At 37.9% G+C, this 22173-nt stretch overlaps 1 protein-coding gene across 1 annotated transcript in view; it reads right to left on the reverse strand.

Annotated features, from left to right (window-relative positions):
- Positions 1-20294, reverse strand: part of LOC104545092 (RNA polymerase II subunit A C-terminal domain phosphatase-like) — a gene marked incomplete at its 5' end in the record, with an annotated part of 28761 nt that extends 8467 nt beyond the window's left edge. The window contains one exon of the mRNA XM_010190137.1: positions 20107-20294. Coding sequence (XP_010188439.1) covers positions 20107-20294 — 188 coding nt within the window. The remainder of the gene's footprint in view (positions 1-20106) is intronic.
- Positions 20295-22173: the final 1879 nt, after the last annotated feature.

A 22173-nucleotide genomic window follows, 5' to 3' on the forward strand; every position in this document is an offset into this window, starting at 1 on the left:
TCTCAGTAGTGGCATGGAATGAAGGATTAAAAACCTTCACTAACAGTTGTTAATGTACTCTTGGTTTCCTTATTCTCAAGAGATATTTAGCTATCCATACATCTTACCGAGGAAAAATCTAAATTGTTTAATGGCTTATAAATTGCACTGAAGTATTCAATCTGACTAAAGAAAAAAATGCTGCCTAAATAGTCTGAGAGCCAACCCTAGGCTACTCTTCAGCCTCCATCCCAGCTTTCTCACTGATACGTAAACTGAAGTAGTATGTTATTAGTTTTCCTCACTCTGAACTTGTACTTTATATCTTCCTTACCCCTCTCCATTCCTTCAGAACCACAGATGCAAAACAACACTAATATCTATGGCCTGCTGAAATGGGGTTCTGGTGGTGGTATTAACAAGTGCTTAAATATTCATCCAGTGCTGGGGAACTGTATCTCTTATGTGAGTGGGAGCAGGATACTGGAGCCTGGTATTGTTAGTTGCTCCTGTGGAGAAACAGCAATAACTCCAAAACTATCTGATGCTCAGCGTTTATCTGAATTCAGAGGCAGGAACTGCCTCGTGTGTGGCACAAGTGCTCTGAAGTCAAACACAGCGTGAAATGGTTTTCCTGCTCCTCCCCTTGCCAGTGGACACCAAGTGCTCAGGTTTTCCAAATCCACTTGGGTTTCTAGTTGTCCCCCTCTCGCTCCAGCAATCACAAGAACCAAGCGAGAGCTGCGGATTCTATGCAGTGGCAGAATAGGTAACAGACACTTAAGCAGATCAAGTCAAGAACTCCCAACTCGTTTCCCATGATCCTAGTTTTCCCATGATCCTAGTTTCTTGGAGCCTTCATTTCTTCAAACTTAAATAGTACTCTTAGCATTTTTTGGATCTAGGTAATACCTTAATAAAATGTTTCACACATTCACACTACAGAGCTAGCATCAGACAACTGCCCTTTGTGCATTGTTCTGAAAACTCTCCACTCTTGTCTGTGAGACTGCTTTAAACAGTCCCACAGTCAGAGTCTCAAGGGGTAGCATTACCTATCAAGAGCTCTCCCAGCTTGGGAGCTCCTCAGATGGGGTCAATAACCAGCTCCCATTTCCTGGTGTTGGGGTTAGGCTAGAATCTCCTCAGCACAGGTTCTCCTCCTCTTTTACCTCGTGCACCTCTGCTGTAGGGTGCTAGGACTCACCCAGGGCTCTTCTGACTCCCAGGTATCTTACGTATACTCCTTCCCCCAACTCCGACCTCAGCACTGCTGATGTTACAGTTCACTTAACAGCAATATGCTAATTAAAGCAAAAAAAACACTTGCTCTTGATTCTGAGACAAACTCATCTTTATTGCAGAGGCACAAGGAAAGCAGAGCTAGGTAGAAAGACAAACATGTTCACCTAATTTCTTCCTCTTGTTAGTCTAGATCACTCCTTAGGCTTAAGGTCAGGGTCCTCAAAGGGTGCCAGGATCCTCCCTGCTGGACATGGACTCTTCTCCAAACTGAAGTGTTGTTTTCCAATGCTTTGCACTTTCTTCTTCACCTGGTCTCACAGTTAAAGAATCCTCTGCTAGAAAGCCATCTCTTTTCTCTGTTCTTTCTCTCTGATTATGTGAATGCCTCTCATCACTTTTCAGCCCTTTTTCTAAAATGCTAGTAACAAATACTTGATTTCTATAATCTGCTTTTACAAAATCTAACTGTTGCAGATGGGTGCTTCTTGTAGATCTATTATAGAAAATGATTTTCCCTCAGGCTCTAGTCTCTCCATTGTCCCAGGATGGAAGCTATTAGTTAATGGCTCTGCAGTGATAAAAAGCAATAACTACAGAAAGATTTCTACTTCAAATACACTGACACATTACTGAAAAAAATCAATTTCATTACTTCACCCAGAACTCTAAGTTATACACAGATTCACTAAATCATTACAGATGGTAAGAGTTAGAATAGAAAAATGTAAGAATAACAGCAATTCCTATATATACTTTAGTATTTATTACCACGTTTAAGGAGACAAGGTGAACAAGGTAAATACTCTTATGCCTGACAGCCTACATTACGGGTCTAGACTTTTGCTCCTGTGTAAGCTAGAAAAAAGGAGCATCTTAGATTCTCAGTTCATTTTGCAGACAGAACATTTCTTATGGCAAGTACAAGTGAAGCCCATTTAGTGTTAAAGTAAATTGAGACAATAAAGATGTATTTTAACAGCACTTTCCTAATTCTATTAACTTACAGACCTTTAATCGCCTGTCTATCCTTATCCCTAAGTATTAGAACTGTTAAAACTTAGGTGTCATGTAGACCTGCACCGTTAACTCACATAGTACTGAACCAGGAAAACCCAGTAAGGACATATTGTCCCATTTGGGCAGGGCTTTGAGCAACCTGGTCTGGTGGAAGGTGTCCCTGCCTACAGCAGGGGGTAGAACTGGATGGTCTTTGAGGTCCCTTCCAACCCAAACCATTCTATGATTAAAAAAAATGGCATTGACTTCTTAGTTTGCTTTTTTTTAAATGAATTCTCTATATACTAAGACACACTAGCTTTCAAATCTGACACTAAAAACACTTAGTATAAGAGAAATCTATGCTACTTGTCACTTTTCCAAAGACGCTTCTCATCCTGATCTCAATCACGATGACCATTAGTAGGTATAACCTCAATATTCGTGATCATAGAATCGTTTAGGTTGGAAAAGACCTTTAAGATCATCAAGTCCAACTGTTACACTTGCAGGTAAGTCCACCACTAAACCATGACCCCAAGCACCACACCTACACACCTTTTAAATCATGAGCAATTCAAGTTATATTGACTGCACACACAGACACACTTGGACTGGATAATATTATACTACTGCATCTAAACAACCTGTAGGTATTTTCACAGCAGACAGTAAAAGAAACTGAAGGCAGATGGTCACTCCAACCAAACTGCATTTCAAAGCATTTTCAAACTTCCCATCTGATGTGGTTTAACGCAGACACACAGGTATTATAAACCACCGCTTGGTGAGAAAAGCAGTCTTGTGCAGGTTACATGCCTTTTAGCAATCTGCAATTATTTGAATCCTCCATATTGTGGAAGGAATTGTGAAGATACCATGGAATCATGTTAAAATATCTCATGCAAGTTCAAAGTTCAGCTATTGAGTGAACAATGAAAAGAAATATTTATAGAACTATAACAACTTACATTATTGTTAATGTAAAACTGATTAGATTTAGATGATAGTTAAAATGGAGAATAACTCACTTATACCACCAAATGCCAAGAAACTTGGCAAAAAAACAACATCTCTCCATATGGAGAGAAACTTGGAAAAAAAAATCTCTTAGAAAAAGGGAAGAAGGTTAAAAATTCAGGTGCTGTTTACAATTGATAGGTTTGATTTGAAAATAACGCCTCATGTTTTGTGGAACATGAATGTTACTGAGAAACAACTTAGTCCAGTTGTTTAGGAACACTGTAGAAGAAAAGTAGTTCAGATACTCTCTCCAGAAAGAGCCACCCCAGGAGAAACCAGCAAAAACCAGTCAGTCCCCTTGAACTTCAGCTATGGCACCTGCCATGTAATACCCCATGTACTATTCACAGTAAAATGAAGGTAGCTGCTTTTTGCATTAATTCTGTGCCAGGGTTTGCTTGGTCGGGCCAGAGAACTTTTAGCTTGTAAAGTTGGCTTTCTAAAAACTTTTAAGAGGATGAGCATCTCCATTTTAGAGGAGAAAAAAAAAAGCTGAAATGGAAACTTAGCAGCTTGACACTTCCAACAAACATGCACAAGCTGTGCACTTGCTCCTTGTAGGAAACGCAGAGAAACACAAGACCACTTCAATCTCATGATCTAAATGTGAACTAGCACTTCGGTTAATTTTAGCTTTAGTTAATAGTCTAAATGTGTGAAAGTTTACACTCTCACTGTTCTCTCCTGTGACTTTCTTTTTCTTATCCAGCTAATGATCCGAGGCTTTCCAAAAGACACGTTCCTCTTTAATTAACAGATATCGTATTAGGCCTTTGCAGTAACTCACCAGCTAGCAGCTCAAAGCATTTCAGAAGGTATCAGCAGCAGCTATGAAGTCAGTGATGGCCCTCTGTGGTTTCTCCTGAAGCAGACGTTGCACCTGTCTCTTGTGCTTGGTGTATCAAGGACGTACATGCGCTTGGATCCTTAGAGCAAGGACCTTCCTCTTTCTAAATATGCATACTTTTGTTTCCCTTCTGAGTTATGCATCTCTGAACATACAACAGACCTAGACTTTTTTTTTCTCTCAGTACTCTTTTGTAATGTTGTGAGGTTTGATCTTGCTGTAAATGGGGATAGAACCAGTTTGAGTATCTCATCATCCCCCTGCACAGTGAAATTCCATTCTCCTTTCTTTCCACATTAGTAATTTCTACACAGGAAAACTATTTTATCAGGGAGGAAGAAAAAATTCAGGATATATCTCTGACAAATAGAAAGAAGAAAAAGAGACCTGTAGAATTTCATGCAAGAATACAGCAAGAACAGAGATATAGATATATATAAAAATAAAAACTGTTTACTCTGCGTTTACATCCTTCCCATCGCAGCATGGACAGTGACATGTTTGAGGGCTAGTCATGCACAGAAATTTTCCATTACTCTACTGGTACCATACCTTTAAGGTAATTACAAATCTACACTTAAAGAGCTTCCTGCTTTCCACAGGATTCAGAGTGTGCTTTATGTGAAAGAGAAAATAAACATACAAACATGAGTAGCATCTAGCTCTGCATGAGTGGTAGCTTTACATCTGCAACGTTGTGTTCCTATTTTCATTTTGAAAACATTATATTTCTACCTTGAAAATTCGTTGGAAAAACCTGAGATACATTAAGGGGGAAAAAAACTAAAGTATATTTTGAATTGATGTGTGCTTCTTCATATTTGTTCCTCCCTAGTGACCGGTATTCTTTTTGCTATTCTGCTTTTGAAGATTAGTGAAATCTGTACACTTCTCCCATTTGCCAAATACACGCTAAGTACCTTCATCTGAAATAGGATGTAATTCTTCAGGAGGCACAAATGTGCAGCAGGAAAAGGTAAAGTAATCTCCTCTAAGTATTCTATAAGGAATCCATGAAGAATTTCTTACAGTTTTTATTCCCTCACAGAATCCTACCATAAACTGATAAGTCATAAAGAAAACTAAGTTTAATGGCTGTCAACATTGTTGTTTAATCTCTTAATTTACCACGTAAATAAGAAAAATGTCACCATCAAGAATCATAGCAGAAGAAAACTGAAGTAATGCATACTTCCCAAATGAACCTTCAAGCACAAAGCTTGCTTAATCATGCAATACACCTTTCTTAAATTCACCAATTTTCATACTATTCGATTTCTTCTTATGCATTATAGATACACAAATAATATGAGATTACATTCCAGATAAGTACATGAAACATATTTTAGTAAGAATACACAGTCAGTTTCCTACAAAATTCACTGATAAGTCCTCAGTGCAAAACTGCCCAGGTCAGGAACAGCACAGAATCTGCCATTAGATCCAGGATTATCCCTCAGAAGTGATGTCTGGGTTTTGGGAAGACTTGCCCAGCCCCAGTTCATTCCCTTCCTTTTTGTTTTGTTTTGGTTTTTTTGGTAATGACTAGTTAAGTGTGTACATAACACATATAACTATATCAGTTTAAAGCTGATCTCTTTGTACTACTATGTTGGTTTCACTATAAAAACTACTCCCTTCAGAATGCTTTATTTTCACTACATACACAAGATAGCAATCACAGAGATTGTTATTTAAATTATTTTTTTGTGTGTGGAATGTAGTTGTATGTCCATGATGCTCAGGAAATCATGAGTTTCAGCCTTACCCTTCCCATGTCTTATGATCCCCAGCTGGGAAGAATAATTGAGACACACAAATACAGACACATGTAGCAAGGACTGTGATTTTTAAAAGGAAGCCATTTTTGAGGGTGTAACAGAGTTGACAGTCCCCTTTTAAAATCAAGGAAGGGTTTTATCAATTATCCTTTCAAAAACCTTAAAAGTTACCTCTCTTATTTAATGGAAACAGTTGACAACTTTCTGAAGCTTAAGGAAATAAGGAAGATGACAGATGATACTGAAAGAAGAAAATAAGCAATCCAGGAACACAGGGTGTATAAAAGCCTCAGCCAGCCCATGGGAATTATTCATTCCCACTTTTACTTTTAGAAAGATGCTATGCCATTTTCGTCTAGAAGAGTGGCTCTGGATAATAGGAAGTCTGATCAATTACAGGGCTTTAAAATACTACCACAGCAGGACCAACTGACAGAGAATATCTAAGATGGGCACTACTGTACTTGGACTCTTAAGACATTAAGAGTATGATTCAGAAACTTCTCTTCCTCCAGCTTGGGAGCCACTGAAAGAAGTATCTAATAGAAAGTGCAGTCATCCCATTATCCCTGAAAGGGTTGTATTGCTTGGGTGCACCACAGTGGGAATAAACTGCAGCAGTGACTCTGCCATGCAAGGCATGTGGTGCTTTACATCCGAAGTACACACTTTTGATTCACAAGAGCATATTTCCCTCTCCGTTGCCTTCAGGATTTGATGTTGCTGTGTTCTCTCTCCTCTGCCTCCTCCAGAATTATCCAGTTCCTTACATCAAGCTACCATCCCTGGCACTTCACATCTTTCCTACTAGTTTCCCCAAAGCTTGTAACTTCCTCTTGTATCTTCTTTTCTTCTCTAATTAAAACTTTCTCTCATCCTCACAAGAGAAACTCGTCTTTTTGCCAAGACATCCAGTCATGTAAAAACTGAAAAGTGATGAAACTGAGAAGGGATTCCAAGCTCAGAAAAATACATTTATTTTTCAATTGCTGAAAAGAAAAAGGTGTTCCTTGATAAGCAGTATGGATATCATAGACATTACACCCTAATATTCACTAGATAAATTATACTTGTGCCCTCAGCTTCTGGAAATAAAATGTCAGCTTAAAGTACATATATCTTCCTTTATAAAGAGTGAAGGTTAAATCTGTATGAGGAGCTGGAAGGAAAATTTAATGAACACAAGAGATGGTAAGGGCTGTTTTAAGTATTAAAAATTTAGCAGTGCTAAAACTTTGTAGAAGGTGATAGCAAATATCAAAGAAATTTTAATTGGTAGAGTGAAGGAAAACTTTCAAGGCCTGCAAACGTTTGTGTCACTGTTGTTGACCTCTTTTGGAAGATTAGCCTTTCTACTGAGAAGAACATGCCATTTCCCCTCCTTTCTTCCATGTTTTGATGCAATATGTCAACAGCATCTAGAGAAAGCTATTTTTACTAGGAACAGCTTTTAATAACTGGCTGCTATTGATGAAATATTTTTACAGAAAACTATCCTTCCAAAGAACATATTTGATTGCAATGCTCCTTAGTTTTGCAGCTGTATGAAACACGGGCAGCCAGACTCTGTGTGCTGAGGGTCACTTCCCTCCCCTTCCTTCCAGCAAGGCACACAAAGATCAGATTAGTGCCATGGGATAAGTTGGGTTATCCTTGACAATAGAAAACTCAGCTCATACAAGTATTATCAAGTGCAGTGGGAGCACAGTGCTAGAGGCACCAAGCAAAATTTAGACCCACTGATAGCAGCTGGGACACTGCAAGACCCCAGGTTTTTGTACTGCAGCTCCAGAGAATGTTCTCAGATGGGCCAAAAATCAGTGGAATAAAGGAAAAAAAAACCCAACAGACCAAACCCTTCACAGAGATAGCACACTGGAAGCATCCTCCATGAAACATCTAACTTGTACTGCATGAAGCCACCTCAGTTTGGGGGGGATTTATAAGCTACCCAAAAGTGGCTGCCCTGCTGGAAGCTGTGCAGCTTGGAGGGGTTGGACTTGAATTTGCACTGCAAGTAGCTCAGCTTCAACATTTCAGTGTCCATGATTATGCTCCTTCTCCTCTGCACTCAGCACTGCCGAGGCCACCCCTGGAGCACTGTGTCCAGTGCTGGGCTCTCCAGTACAAGGCAGACATGGACATACTGGAGAGAGTCCAACAAAGGGCCACAAAGACAATTAAGGGACTGGAGCATCTCTCCTATGAGAAAAGCTTGAGAGCTGGGACAGTTTAGACTGGAGAAGAGAAAGCTTGGGGCAAGGTGTGGATCTCATCAACATGTTCAAATTCCTGAAGGGACAGTGTAAGGAAGACAGAGCCGGGCTCTTTTCAGTGGTGCCCAGTGACTGAACAAGATACAACAGGCAAACTGAAACACAGGAGGTGCCATCTGAACATCAGGAAACACCTTCTAACTGTGAGGGTGACTGAGCACTGGCACAGGTTATCCAGAGGGGTTGCTGAGGCTTCATCCTCGGACATACTGAAAACAGAAGCAGTACCACCTTGCCTTGGTAGCCCTTTTAAGAACTCCCGTCTTACACACGAGTGTTTCATGCTTCTTACTCATGAAACACCAGAAATTGTATGATCATGTAAAGGGCCTGACGCTGAACAAATGAGAGATTAGACCTGCAGAGATATGAAATAATTCATCTCCTCCTTATAGGAGATGCTCCCAGTGCTGAGCATGTTGTCACTCATCTTTGGGCCAGCAGACTTTGAGGAGACAGCATTCACCTCTGATGCTCCTTGCCTTTGCCCGTTTTCTCTGTCCTCCACTCAAACACATTCCAGATCTTCTGGAAAAAAACAGCAGCATGCTGGTCCTGCCTCCACTACAATGGCAGAGAGATGGGCAGACAGCTAGATGACTTGCTATAATGAAATCTACTTTCCCCATCATTTTCATCCTCCATTGCCTCAAATACCACTCAAGCCCATCCATTACATACTTCCCAGATATGGGTATGCCAGTCATAATCAATCATTGCACAGTCTCTAGTGCTTACAGACTGATGCATCAGCTCTCTGAGAAAAAAGGACCACAGCTAAACAAAACTGGGCTATTCGTTACAAAGAAAAGATATTAACAGATCTATTTTTGTAAACCTACTGATAATTTGAATCCCTTCTCCCTGACATCTCATGATACCAGAAGACCATGGAAAAGACAGAAAACAGGAATGGCTTCCTGTGGCTGCAAAAGTTTCCACAGTGTTATCTGTCCTCATTCTGAATTTGGGAGGGAGGTTCCTTCCAAAGTTCTGGAAATAAAGTTTTCTCAGGGGCTATTCAAGATTTCTGGAACAAAATCCTACAGAATCCAAGGAGCCTGCTTTCCAAGTGAGACATTCCCACTGTTCATCTGGACTTCTCTAGCAAATACAGTTTTGTGCCTATATTTCTGTACGTGGGTAAAGCACAATTCCAAACAAGAACACACAACACCGAAAACACTCAAGATTATGGTAATTCATGACAGACTGTACAGAGAACAGAGTGAATAAATGAATCAGTACACATTCGACTTTCTGATTTTCTCAATGCAGCAGCAGCAGCTGACATATCTAAAACTGAAGACAGTACTAACTACCTGTTAGGTTCTTCCCCAAGTGTATAAATGTGTTTGTACATACTACAGATAATTAAGCTTTGTCCAAAACTAAGCTACAAGATAAAAGCATAACTATAGAGATATGTCATGTTATAGTGGTCTCTTTTCTCATCTCAAGACACAGCCCATCTGGTTTCTGATGCAGATGTCGGGTAACAGGAAGAGTGCAAGGCATTTATTCGAATGAATGAGCAAAGTGCTGATTCTCAGTTTCTTTGCAATCTCAGATTTAGGTCCAGTTTCATGTCTTACCCAAATTCTAGGATCTTTTATGAGTTCAAAGTACAAAAATCACTTATATGGATACTTTTTGTGACAGATATTCCTCTTCTGGAGCAATGCTGTCATCTGCTTAGAAGCTCACCTATGTACAGACAACATGAATTTGAATTCTAGTTTCTGTTGGGTACCTCAAACTTCTGGTGGGCTGCTTGTTTTCCTTGCTAAGCATCCTAAACAGGAGCTTAGTTTATGGAGAACTGTCTTTTACTCATTACAGCTTTTCACCTCCAAGCCTTCCTGCAGGCTGTAAATACAATTCATACACGTAGCCAAGAGACTTTCTAATATAAATTATAATTTCTCAGTGTAAGTGGATGACAGTAGACTCTTACAGGAAACGTATTATAGGAGTAAAGCCAACTGTAAAATTGCAGAGAAAGCTTCTCTGAAAAAAAATCTGAGGCGAACTGCAACCACTTCTGTTTCCAACTTAGTGAATATTCAGATTCATTTTCTCAAATATTTTTCTTACAGTTTTCTTGACATCCACATGCACACTGTGTACCAACAAGACTAATCAGCAGCTGGAAACAACTGTAATTCAATCTGCAACTTAACTGAAGTTGTAGTAGGTATATTTTTAGTAACAGCTTGAAAATTTAGGCCATTAAATTAATTAACAAGCTTGAAGATATAAATGTCTCATCTACTTAACTGAGTGCTTTTATAAAAAACTAAGCCATGCATTCATTTGGTTACATAGCTGCTTTTGCCATTCATCAGTGCCACTCTTTATAATTTAAATAATTTAGCACTTGATATTTTAAAATAAAGCAATGTACTGCAATGTCCAAACATTTAAATGATCAAGAATAATATAAAACTGTGGTCACTGTCCAGATATAAGAGACTACCCAAAGTGATAAAAAGCGAATCCAACACTGAAAGCATGCAAAATTTAAAACAGAATAATATTCCAGGTGACGTTTACCGTTGCCCTGTTGACGCTGTGCATATTGAGAAAATACATCTGGCATTCATGCACATGGGCCTGTATGACTGATTAAAGAGAGGAACAGTTTTACTTGGGACAGGCTCTAAGCACCTCCTGTGGACTGAAGGTGCATTAGTGGCTGGAGCACAGCAGGCAAACTCTTGGAGTTAAATCCCAGCTTAGATTGACCTAAAGGAAAGGGTGCACTCCAAGATCCCTCTGGGAGGCCCACCAAAGCATTGCTTCAAAGGCACACTCCTGACCTGGGCTAAAACACTAATGCAGACACAGCCTGTAAGTACCACAGCACATATTCACTGCCACCCTTTGCTTCTCTGCTGAGAGCTGGGCACCTACTACGTACATAGACTGCTGCTTCATTTCTCACTTCTTTCAAACACTTACCCCCATGTATGCCAGTTTCTTCTCTAATTTATTTCTGAAGAAATTTGAAAGATATATCCATTTATTTTACGCTTTTACTAATTTTGTTTCCTGAACAGCTAGAGTAGTTCAAACTATGCTTTATGATTTATGAATTTTTAGACTTGTCCACATGATTTTTTCCCTATGGAGATGATAAAGCTTAATTCCTTTACCTTAGGAATAGAATAAAAAACTTATTTACCACAGCAGCAGAAGACAATTAAATACGAATGCTAAAAGTGAAGGGCACACAGACCATCTCTGAAGGTTTAAGATATTAATAGAAAGAGAACTTCTTTAAAAACCAACCAAATTGGTATAGCTTGTATCTCAAAAATCCCCCTGGGGAACAGCTCCTTCAATCAGATAGCATATAATAGCAAATGAAGAGGAAAAATATTTTTCACCAAGATGATAATTTTGAGGTTTTTTTACTTGTATTAGAGCACTCCACTCAGTCTTCCTAAAATGAAATGTTCAGTGCCAACCTCCCCTTCTTACGCTGTTGTCCTCTGTTGTGGCAGATCTCCCAGATGATCTTTCATTCGTAGAAATTATTTTACTTCTCCCCCTTCTTTCTTTTTTTAAATAGAAATGCAATATTCCTTAAACAATCAATTTAGTCAGATATGCCTGAGGTTTGGGTTTTTTTTGTTGTTGTTGGTTTTTTTTTTTTTACTATCAAATAAAATAGCATTTTGAAAGTAGCACCACACATTTATGTTCCTTAGACCACAACTACCTACTGGTAACTTTCAGGATCTTTCCATCCATCTGTGGGCTTACATGGGTGTAGAAAACCCACTCCTCTGCACCTTCACCTGCTACTGGCACAGCAATGCCACAAAACCCCAATAAAAAAAAAAAACATACCTATTTTTCAACTCAACATTTTAATATGGTTTAAAGTTAGTCCCTCAGGAATAACATACCATAGTTACACCTCATAGCTCTGGAGAAGGTGAAAAAAAACCCTCTCTAGTTTTACTCTCATTATAGCAGATTGGAGACCTAATTTAATTTTAAAATTGAAAAAAAACCTTGAAAAATCTTTTTTTTTTGGGCACAGAAAAGCCTATCAAGAAATTTCTGTGAAGATTATACAAGAACAAAGCAGAGCAAACAAGGTATAAGCCTTTCACAGCAATGTAATTATGAATCCTCTGTGCACAGCAACCTATGAAGCATTACAACTCCAGTGCATCTTACAAAGAAAAGGCAAGTGAGTAAGTTAGCTAAAAGACAATTCAGGCACAGCAAATGACTAGAATATTGCTGCTATTTTACAAATATCATTATGTCAAGTATTGTGTATAAAAGAGCTACATGATTCAGTCTTAGAGTCAAAAAGATTTCCCTAAATCTTAGGAAAAGTCAATCAGTAAAGTAGTTTTGAAATAGCACGATAGTTTGAAATAACACCTTAAACTGTTAACATAAAAGTATTTTAAAACTAATTTCTCTATGCATCTATTTTGGCTGAATGCAGAAAATGTCTGAGTATAGAAGTGTATATACTTTTCAAATAGAAAAATAACATGAATGTAAAGCCGTAAGATCCTTCAACATTTTCACAGCAGCGTGTGTGGTTATAAACCAGGTATAGAAATACATTTTTAACTGCCTAAGTCACCTGAAATGTAGACCTAAACAGAGAATCCCTCACTGACTTTTACAAATCTGTGTGTTCCTTGTAGTCCTTTAAAAGCAAGCAGGATATCTGCCCAGGTGCGAAAAAGCCTCCAGAAGAAAAGGAGACTTTAAACAGAAGTGAACAATACTCTGAAAACAGCCAAAGGCTGAATACTGTCTGATGAGGTGGCAGGGACAGCACAGGGGCCTAAGGAGTTAGTGGGATCCTTCATACCCTTAACCCTTTTCACTGAGCCCGACAAACCTTGCTGGAGAGCAAAATGTTAAGTTCCAGATAAACTCTGTTTGGTAGCTTATTTAGAAGGCAGGTGTTTTCCCAGGGGGAACACACTGAAATATGATGCTGAAAAAGAGAACTGGTTTCTGCAGTCCCTCCCCACAGGAAGCACCCCTTTTTCCTCCCTTACCCAAGTGACTTGCCCATAACACCACTTCTGAACGCAAGATAACTGTGTTTAACCTCCTCATTTTCTGAAATGAGGGGACACTGAAGAGCAGTGAGCAGTCAGCATAGTAACTTGTTTTCCAAGCCAGGAGTAACAACAAGCCTCACAGTTCTTGTGGTTGCTGCAGATAAGAAAAGTAGTTTTGCTCTAACAAAATGGGAAAAACCTCCTTTGCCCTGACCTAATCCTCTGAGAAAACACGCAGATGCAAACACTGCCCACGGCCGACAGCTTCTTCGAGGCAGAAGCCATGCTGGATCTTCCCTTTTGCTCCAGTAATCAGAAGAAAAAAAGCAAGCATTTTCTCCGATATGACAGCTTAAAAACTATATTCTGTAATAGCTTTACATTAAATACAGAATAACTCAGCATTTTATGAGAAAAATCAATGATGCTTAGCCTCATTAATGAGGAGACAGAACTCCTCATCTTTCTGAGCATGCTGTTGCAGTACTTGCACCATTAGAAACAGACTGAAAGACCAGCAGTTACCCGACAGTCTAATGACAACTAAAACCAAGGAAGAGCTTTAAACAATAAAAATACAGTGGAGATTCTTCCTTATTTGTTAAAAAGCCTGTAAGTTTGCTTCCACAAAGCATGGGCTACAACCATATTTTTCAAGTATAGCTATACTTTGCAATATGCTCTTGAAAATGATTTTTTGTGCCTTAAAACAGACAAGTACCACCGAAGGGTGGTATTTACCTTACTAGGTATAGACATTAAAAGTCAGTGAAACAAGCTAGCTCCCTGAACTATCTTCTCTGAGGAGAAGGGGGGAAATAGAATGACTGGTTCAAATATACTTTCATTTGGAGAGGTCAATTCTACCAGGAACATGAGAGAGAAAGATAAAAAGCTGAGAATCAACCTTAACAGCCTATCTGAAACAAAACAATCTATTTGACACTAAAGAAATAATGTTCTTGCTACTTAAAGAATGTGGTTAAATGTTGATGGGATGTGCTCCAGTTACTGAAAGCAGCCCTAATGAACCTTTGAAGGTGGTCACTAATCAGATCCTAACCTGATCAGGCAAAGATTACAGCTGAAGGACTCCTGCTTTTTAGGATATGTCCTTACCTTCAGAATCCAAAGTATTCTGGATTACAGCACTTAGTTTCTCCAGCAGGAAAACCTCAGTATAAAATACTTTACTAATCACAAAATGTGATTAAGGATCCTTACATGCCTAACAAACTGTTGGGAGAAACAGACATACTTGGAACTTAGCAATATTCAGACAATTTTCAATTGATACATCCTTGATACATATACAACCTGTCACCTGAGATCCAGCACTCCAAAATCAAGGGTTACCAATCCACAAACAGATTTTCCAGTACTGGAAAACGAGCATTAAATTTCTTTCAAACTTTCTTTCCTCTGCTTAAAGAGTTCAATCTTTTTAACTTAATTTTTCCAAAAGCAACAAAGTGTGAAGCACTGAGCAGGTCTGAGAGTATTTTGGCTCTAGCAGTTTCCCTGGCAAAGTTACAAGCCAGTAAAATGCAGTTATGCAAGAAGGAAGTGTAGGGCAACTTGACGCTGACTTAAGTTGGGCAGCTTTAATCCCACCTATTAAAATGTTTACCTGGAGACCATTTTTGTGAAGAAAAATGCCTTCCATTGTAACAACTTATCACCTGCCAAAGCCTCCGCTCTGCCCCGTTCGCTTTTTCGCCCTTTTAAGCTAAGTCAGTCCAGAAAGACACAGAATGTAACAAAGTTGTAGACACTATAGCACTACAGCTAATTTTTACAACATCAAAAAGTTTGGGTTGGATAAGTATTTTAGATATTTGCCCAACATGACAAAAACTTAGACTGTAGTTTAATAATTATGTAGGAAGTCTTTGCTGCCTACCTCCTTACACAACTGGAATATATTTTTATAAGACAACCCTGTGCACATCAGCCATTAGTTTTATATCCCTGAGAATTTCATTTCAACCCTAAATAAAAGTAATTAGGAATATTCTGAGAATATATTCTGATTCTAAATTATTAGACAAACAGTGTGAATAAGAGGGGTGAAGCAGGGGATACAGTATAGGTATTGCATTTAAAAATTTTTCTGTATGAGAAAATGTATATAAAGTAAAAAAAAAAAATAATCTGTACTAGGAAAAAACCCATGGTATCAACAATCAAACACTCATTTCCTGTGTGGTTTTGATTTTATTGTTTAAGGATCTGTCACTGCTTTCTGTGCTTTTTTTGTTTGTTTGTTACCATTTATTCAACCATCTGGAACCAGGATCTACAATTTCCTAGCTGGTAATCAGTGAAAATGAGTTGTTGCCTCAACACAGTACAGGCTGCACAGCATCTGGGACTAGAAACATTGGGGAAATCAACAACAACAACAAAGAAAAATCATCTTTAGAGAAAACAAATATAATTAAAACGGCTTAAAAAAGCTGTTATTGCCCCGGTATAGATTTTGCTGTGTAGAAATTTTGGATAAAATGAGAGCTTTCAAGTAAAAACATTCCTAAATGGAAATTTACCTTTTATGTTTACAGTGGACACTCATTCAATAAGGATAGGTAAATATGGAAGCAAATTAAGCTTTGTATGCTCAGAGCCCTCTTTCTTCTTCGAGTGTTCACCAAAATCACTTCCAAGCAGAAGTGACATTAAAATTCTGCCAAACAGCCGGCTCATGTGAAAACGCAAGATGTGCTGCCAACAGGAGCACTTGTCTGTAGAAGCTGATCCTGGATTTCAGTCTCAAGTGTTTCACCATTGCCTCTAGAAAAAAACCTAACTGAAGCTGCAGTAATTTTTTAATTACTTTTTTATGTGTAGTACAGACAAAGTCTGTTTACTTCCAAACTGTTAGAAATGTAAGGGAATTCAGTCATTTAAACATACTCTTAGCTTGTTATAACTATGAGAACCATCATTATATCAGGAAAAATTCGTACCATCACTAAAAAACAACATAAAATTCCACTTTAGAAGTTGAATCCTATCGACACTTTTAAGGGAAAAAGGGAGCTGGAGGAAGTTTTCAGTTCTTAATGCTTCAAAATATCCCTCTTGAATAGTCACTTAAATTCTTCCCGAGAGTACTGTACAGACTTGGAACATGCTAGCTCCTTCTGGTGTTGTATTACCCATGCCACTTAAGTTTTAAATGCAAGGAAAAAGTACCTGTGGTAACACTGCAAAAATCAGAATCTTCTGTTATATAAAACAAACATTAATCACATTCTTTTATTATCCGAAGCATGTTTTCTTCTCCCAGATGTCGAATTAGAATGAATTTATGAGAGATTAGACTAATCATAGTAATTACAGAGACAAATTTTGGCTGTTCTCTGTGAAACAAACGCAAACTTTTTCCAACAACTTGAAAGTTCAGATGTGTAACAATCTATAAAATTGGAGCCATCACATCATCTATATTGAGCTTCCTTTTCTTGCTCCACTTTAAGAACAGGAACTCCCAGGAAAGTACCTTCAAGCTGACAAATGCCATCTATCACTGCAAATTGTTAAAGCAAATCAGCTTTTCCCACAACTGGGAGAGGAGGTGGTTGCCTGTCAAGGATCTTTAATTTCGTAGAGTTTTAGGTCCGTTTTTCCCCTACCCAGTAATTATTCATTGCCTTCAAAGGCTGAGTGGGTTTCCTTCTTTAGTGAGACCTATTGGATCTCACAAAAAAAAGAGTGAGATGCTCATTAAAATGTAGTATTCAAGTAGGAAAACTGTACTTACATGCCAAATTATTACATCAAGTATTGAAATTTTCAATTCATGTGTGACATGTTTCAACTACATTAAGTGGAATTTCATTCTAAGTAGAAAATTTTAGTAGAACTGTGAGGGGGCTCAAGTCCAGCTCCTGCTGATGGCTGAAGTCAAGCTCCTGTTTGCTTCTACAAAAGCTGGATCAGAGCTCTACCAGCAGTTATTTTATTTTAAAAAATTAGATAAGAGGCAGCTCAGAAAAATACTATCTATACAAAGATCAAGACTATTTAAGAATAAAAACTTGTTTACTTCCTTTACATTGTCTAAATGCAAGTAAGCTGGGAGTGTATTTTATTGTTATGAGATCATAATCACAACTCAAATGTGACTAATATAAACAACTACTTTTTAAAATTTACTAATTTCTATTTCATCTTTTTACACAACATGAGACACATTCATTGTATGGTCTATGGAGTACCCTTTTAACATGACATTTGTGAGATAAAGGCAACTATTTTATTTAGGTGCATAAGAAGCTAGGATTTTAAAACAACTATAGGCTGTCAGATTGCAGCCTAAATGTATGGTACCTACTAAAAGTCCTAAAAGTAAATAGATGAGGAAAGATGATGCATTTCCCCTCCACCTCTCAAAAAGTAGCTATTAGATTTCCCAAAGACTACTTTTTTCTCTCCATCCATGAGAATTTTAGAAGAGTCACCAATCAGAGAAATGATGAAGGTATTCTGTAGGTTTCAAGACTGAAGACTAACATGGAACAGAAGTGCTAGATTTCTACCTTATAAGTGCTATGGTTCCAGTGTCAGTAACTACTGGAAAGGTGCAATGGAGCGATGGAGCATTGCTCAGCAGAAACCTACATTCCTCGTTTCTGCTAAGAATGAGCTGAGCCAGATCAGGAGAATATGGGATTGTATTTGGACTGCCTTGCTCTTGTTCATCTTTCATTTTCCAGAAACATTAATAATGAAAATATAGACATCAGGGTGATCATAAGTTCTGAAATAATAATTTAAACAGCCAGTCCAGGGTGGATTTACATAATGAACAGTCAGGGCTGGCCTTTAGAATACAAAGCCTCTGTTTTCTTAATGTAGCAAGAGGTGATGGTGTTCATGGCAACAAATAACTTGTGACTTCAGGCTACATGACAGAGCAGAAATAACGGAAAATTATTAAATACAATTTTAGCCTCCTTATGTTCCTAACACCTAAAGACTCCAATTTTCAGAACAGAAACTTCAGATCATGTTGGGACATATATGCTTGTATAGCACCTTAGCTTTTAGAAATGTGGCCCCCCAAAACTGTAGCTAGTATCTGTGTTGAAGTGGACTAAACTCCTGGAGATTTTAATCCTGCTGTTTAAAAACTTTTCTTACATTATGCCTCCGGTACAGTTTCTCTTTAGCACATACAACACTGACTGACCACAAAAACATCGATTTAAAACCTCAAGCTGAAACTGGAATTAGGCTGACAGGCAGAGGTTCCTTTCCACCAAGCAGCATTTCCTGTCTAGCAGACACTGGGTCAGCATCTGAACCAGCACTTTGTGAGCGCATTTTCCAGCAGTCCATTTGGGTTCAATCCTGGATGCAGTTTAACAAACTGACAGGAAAACTCATAAGAGGTAGAAAGGTCAAAAACAGAAAAGTTACTTAAGAACCTGCTCAACAACAATTCTAGCAGCAGCACTACCACCTCTACATGGATTCTGAATGTGGAAGTATTGCCAAGCTTACTCATGAATTTTCCTATACAGAGCAAAAGTTAACTGCAAATGTACTTGCTCTATCTTTGCAAACCATACATGGAGAACAGTATTTAGCAATAAATCTAAGCAATATTCCTTAATACAATTCTTTTTGCCTTTTTTAAAAATAATTTAGTGTCTTTTCTATGCGACAAACATCATAGTATCAGGATGCATTAACAGCGGCATGCCACCACCATGCCTTGCTGCTTCCAATGGCATTCCAAAAATAGTCATCACTGGCTTGCATTTCATCTTCTAAACTGCATTTAGGAGGGAATTTTTCTTCTACCTATTTGAGGCAGATTAAATTCTTACACCTTTTAGACTGACATTTTTCCAAAGATGCTCAATGATTAGAAATACTCAAAATAAACTAAAAGGCCTGTGCAAGTTTCCCATGTAGCTCTTTCTCCAATAAACACCAGATACAAAGCAACCTTGCTACCTCAAGCAAAATCTCCTCATGAATATTTATGTATGACATTCTGTGATGGTTTTTCCAATTTCTTTCATACATTCTTTGCACGCTAGAACGAAGCTCACAGAAGTCAAAATAACATAAATAAGTTGTTTGAGTCCTACTACTTATATTACCCTCCATTAAGGAAAAATTATTAGAGCTTAAATTCTTAAGACTGAGAACAGTCCGGTTATGAGAACAAAGAAACTACAGTGCATGCCCAAGCCATGTTTTCAATTTTAGCCCTTTGTGGTACAGAATGATGATCCCAGCAATTCTAAATTAAAACTGCTATAATCTTAATCTTATATTGTTCTTTATATATTGTTAAGCTTAAAAACTACTAAGGTGCTGCAGATTGGAAACCATTCCTTAACATACTTAAAATATGCACTTATTTTAGCAAGCTCTCATTTAGTTGTAAGTTGGTTGATAGTCCTCACTCAACAGTTAATGGTGGGACACTCAATTTTTGTAGACAAGACTATCAAGGTTAAATTTCTTTTGAAGAGACTAAAGCATAAAACCACCTCAATAACCTCATTTTTAAGAATTTCCCATATAAAGACATCTCAAAAATTCACAATTAAAAAAACCATAGCTTCCCAAAACACTTTATTTTAAAGTGACACTGCAGAAGACATTGTCCTGTATCTAACTCAGGACCAAGACTACTTTGAAATAAGTGCAGTTTGGCGGTCTTCAATTCTTTCAAAACAGACAGTATCCATGTTCTCAGCATTTCCTTAAATCAAGCCCAAAACATAGCAGAGGTAAGCCTGACAATTTCAGAGTTACCAAAAAAAAAGTTACTACATATAGAGGTGAACAACAAATATTGCACTGTCAAAAAGCATGCTGAACAGTGCACAAACACACTGAAACATCACTAATGCTGCTTTTTCCATTTGAAAAACTCATACCTGGGTACACCGCCTGTTAAGCTTCTTTCACTTGACGATGATGACGACGACGATGATGATCCAGGTCTTTGATCTGTTTTCATTCCTAGAGTCTCTGTTGTACTACTCTGAGGTTTTTCACCTTTCTCTTCTGGCTTTTTCTTTTCACTATCACTTTCATCGCTGCCTTCTCCTAAGATGTCATCCACCTGTCAGAGAGTGGAGGGTCAGTGCATCCTGTAACAGACTACAGTATATTGATCTTCCATTATTACTGTATTGTTCTTAAAAAAAATCATTAAGTATATGCTTCAACTTCTCCTTGAAAATTCAAATTAAGTCCCAGTTTCTGTAATGGCTCTAGCCACATTCTATTCAAATGAAATACATTTAGTCTGTGTTAGATACATACATACACACACACACACACACACACACACACACACACACTCACATACATGATATGGTCAACCTTGAAGGTGTTTGCACTTTATTATAACAACATAAACAGCTGGAAACAAGAAACTGTATTATGAAGAAAGTTAGAAATTTTAGAAATTAAAGAGATAAATGTTTTATACTATTGTAACATAGAATAACATATAGAATCACTTGGCCAAGACATATTAAAATCTCTAGCTAATATGTATTCTTATATTTACATACATACCTTGATATAGAACTTTAAAGACGTGTATTCTTAAATAATACAGTATGAATGGAAGGGAACATACAGAACCTGACTCTAACCAGACTGCTGCTTATGCTAATTAATAAAGGCAAATCTATCAAAATGATTACACATCTCATTGAATAACTGTTTGGCCTCTGCTTCTGAAAAGTTAGCTTGGGATTTCATACTCCTCTAAGAATATGCTAATTTGCTCTGACAGGTCTAGAACTGCTGAAACCATCATTAAAAGCAAACCATGCTCATGAGCTACCCTGATGAACTTCAAAAGGTTATATTCTCTTTGAGTAGGCATTCAACCTTCAGAGAGAGATGAAACCATGAGAAAACATAGGTGAAGATCCCATAGTCTCTATATTTTTGTGAAAAGGATACGGAAAGAAGCTACATGTGAGCATTTCTCTACTGATATTTAAGAATTTTTCCTAAAAGCAGCTTATCTTATAGCATAAGTTGAAATAAGCTTCACTACTACTCTCTGTTCTCACTAATACCACACCTACTGTATCAAGAAATACTTTGTGTGTGAACATGGATCAAAAGATTTTACACTACTTATCCACTGCTTTTACACTGATAATTCCAAAAGCTAGAAGGCAGCTGTAAGAAAGTCACTTATATCTGGTCCTTCATAAATGCACCTCTAATTTCTCTGTTTACCTTGATACAAGGAAAGTCAAAGCTGCTCTCTGTTTATCAAACAAAATGCAAAAGGCCTATACCTTGCCAGTATTCTACTGGAAATATAGTAGAGGTAAACGAAGCACCTTTTTCAGAGAAAGGGAACTCAAGGGAGAGCTTGCAAGCAAGGAGGGAGACAAAACAGAAAATACAGGAGTGTGGAAACAGTTAAAGACCTATTCAATTTCTTTTCCTGATGCCCTATCAGAGAGAGAAAGGCACATGACCCAAGGTGATGAAGGTGCTCCATAAAGCAATTTCACCAAGCACATAGGTGAGTCCCATCACACTCCTATCGATTCCTAAAAGATGGAGTATGTGGGATTTGTCTTCAGTTATCTGTGCAACAGATGGATTTGGGGGATTTATTAGCTTTCTACAAGTCTCACTCAGCTATTTCTGTTTGAAGGTAACAGCAAATAATATTTCTTCCTTATCTTGTGCTACTTTCCACTGCGTATTCTGCCAATCTATATTGCTGCAAAAGAAAAATGATGTAGCAGGAATAATAATAAGGAAAAAAAAAAGTACTTCAAAACATCTAAAATGATTATTTTGAGGAGGCTTACCAGCATAAGGGAAAGCAAGGACATTTTGTTAGAAAGTATACTTGTGAAAAACAATTTATTTAAATAGGTAATTGTTTCAGAGTACTACAACTCAAGCTTTAAAACTGGATTTAAAAATCCAGGCTTTACTATCCTTGGATGGAATGA

This window comes from Mesitornis unicolor, unplaced genomic scaffold (genome assembly GCF_000695765.1).
Source record: "Mesitornis unicolor isolate BGI_N332 unplaced genomic scaffold, ASM69576v1 scaffold24918, whole genome shotgun sequence".
NCBI lineage: Eukaryota > Metazoa > Chordata > Aves > Mesitornithiformes > Mesitornithidae > Mesitornis > Mesitornis unicolor.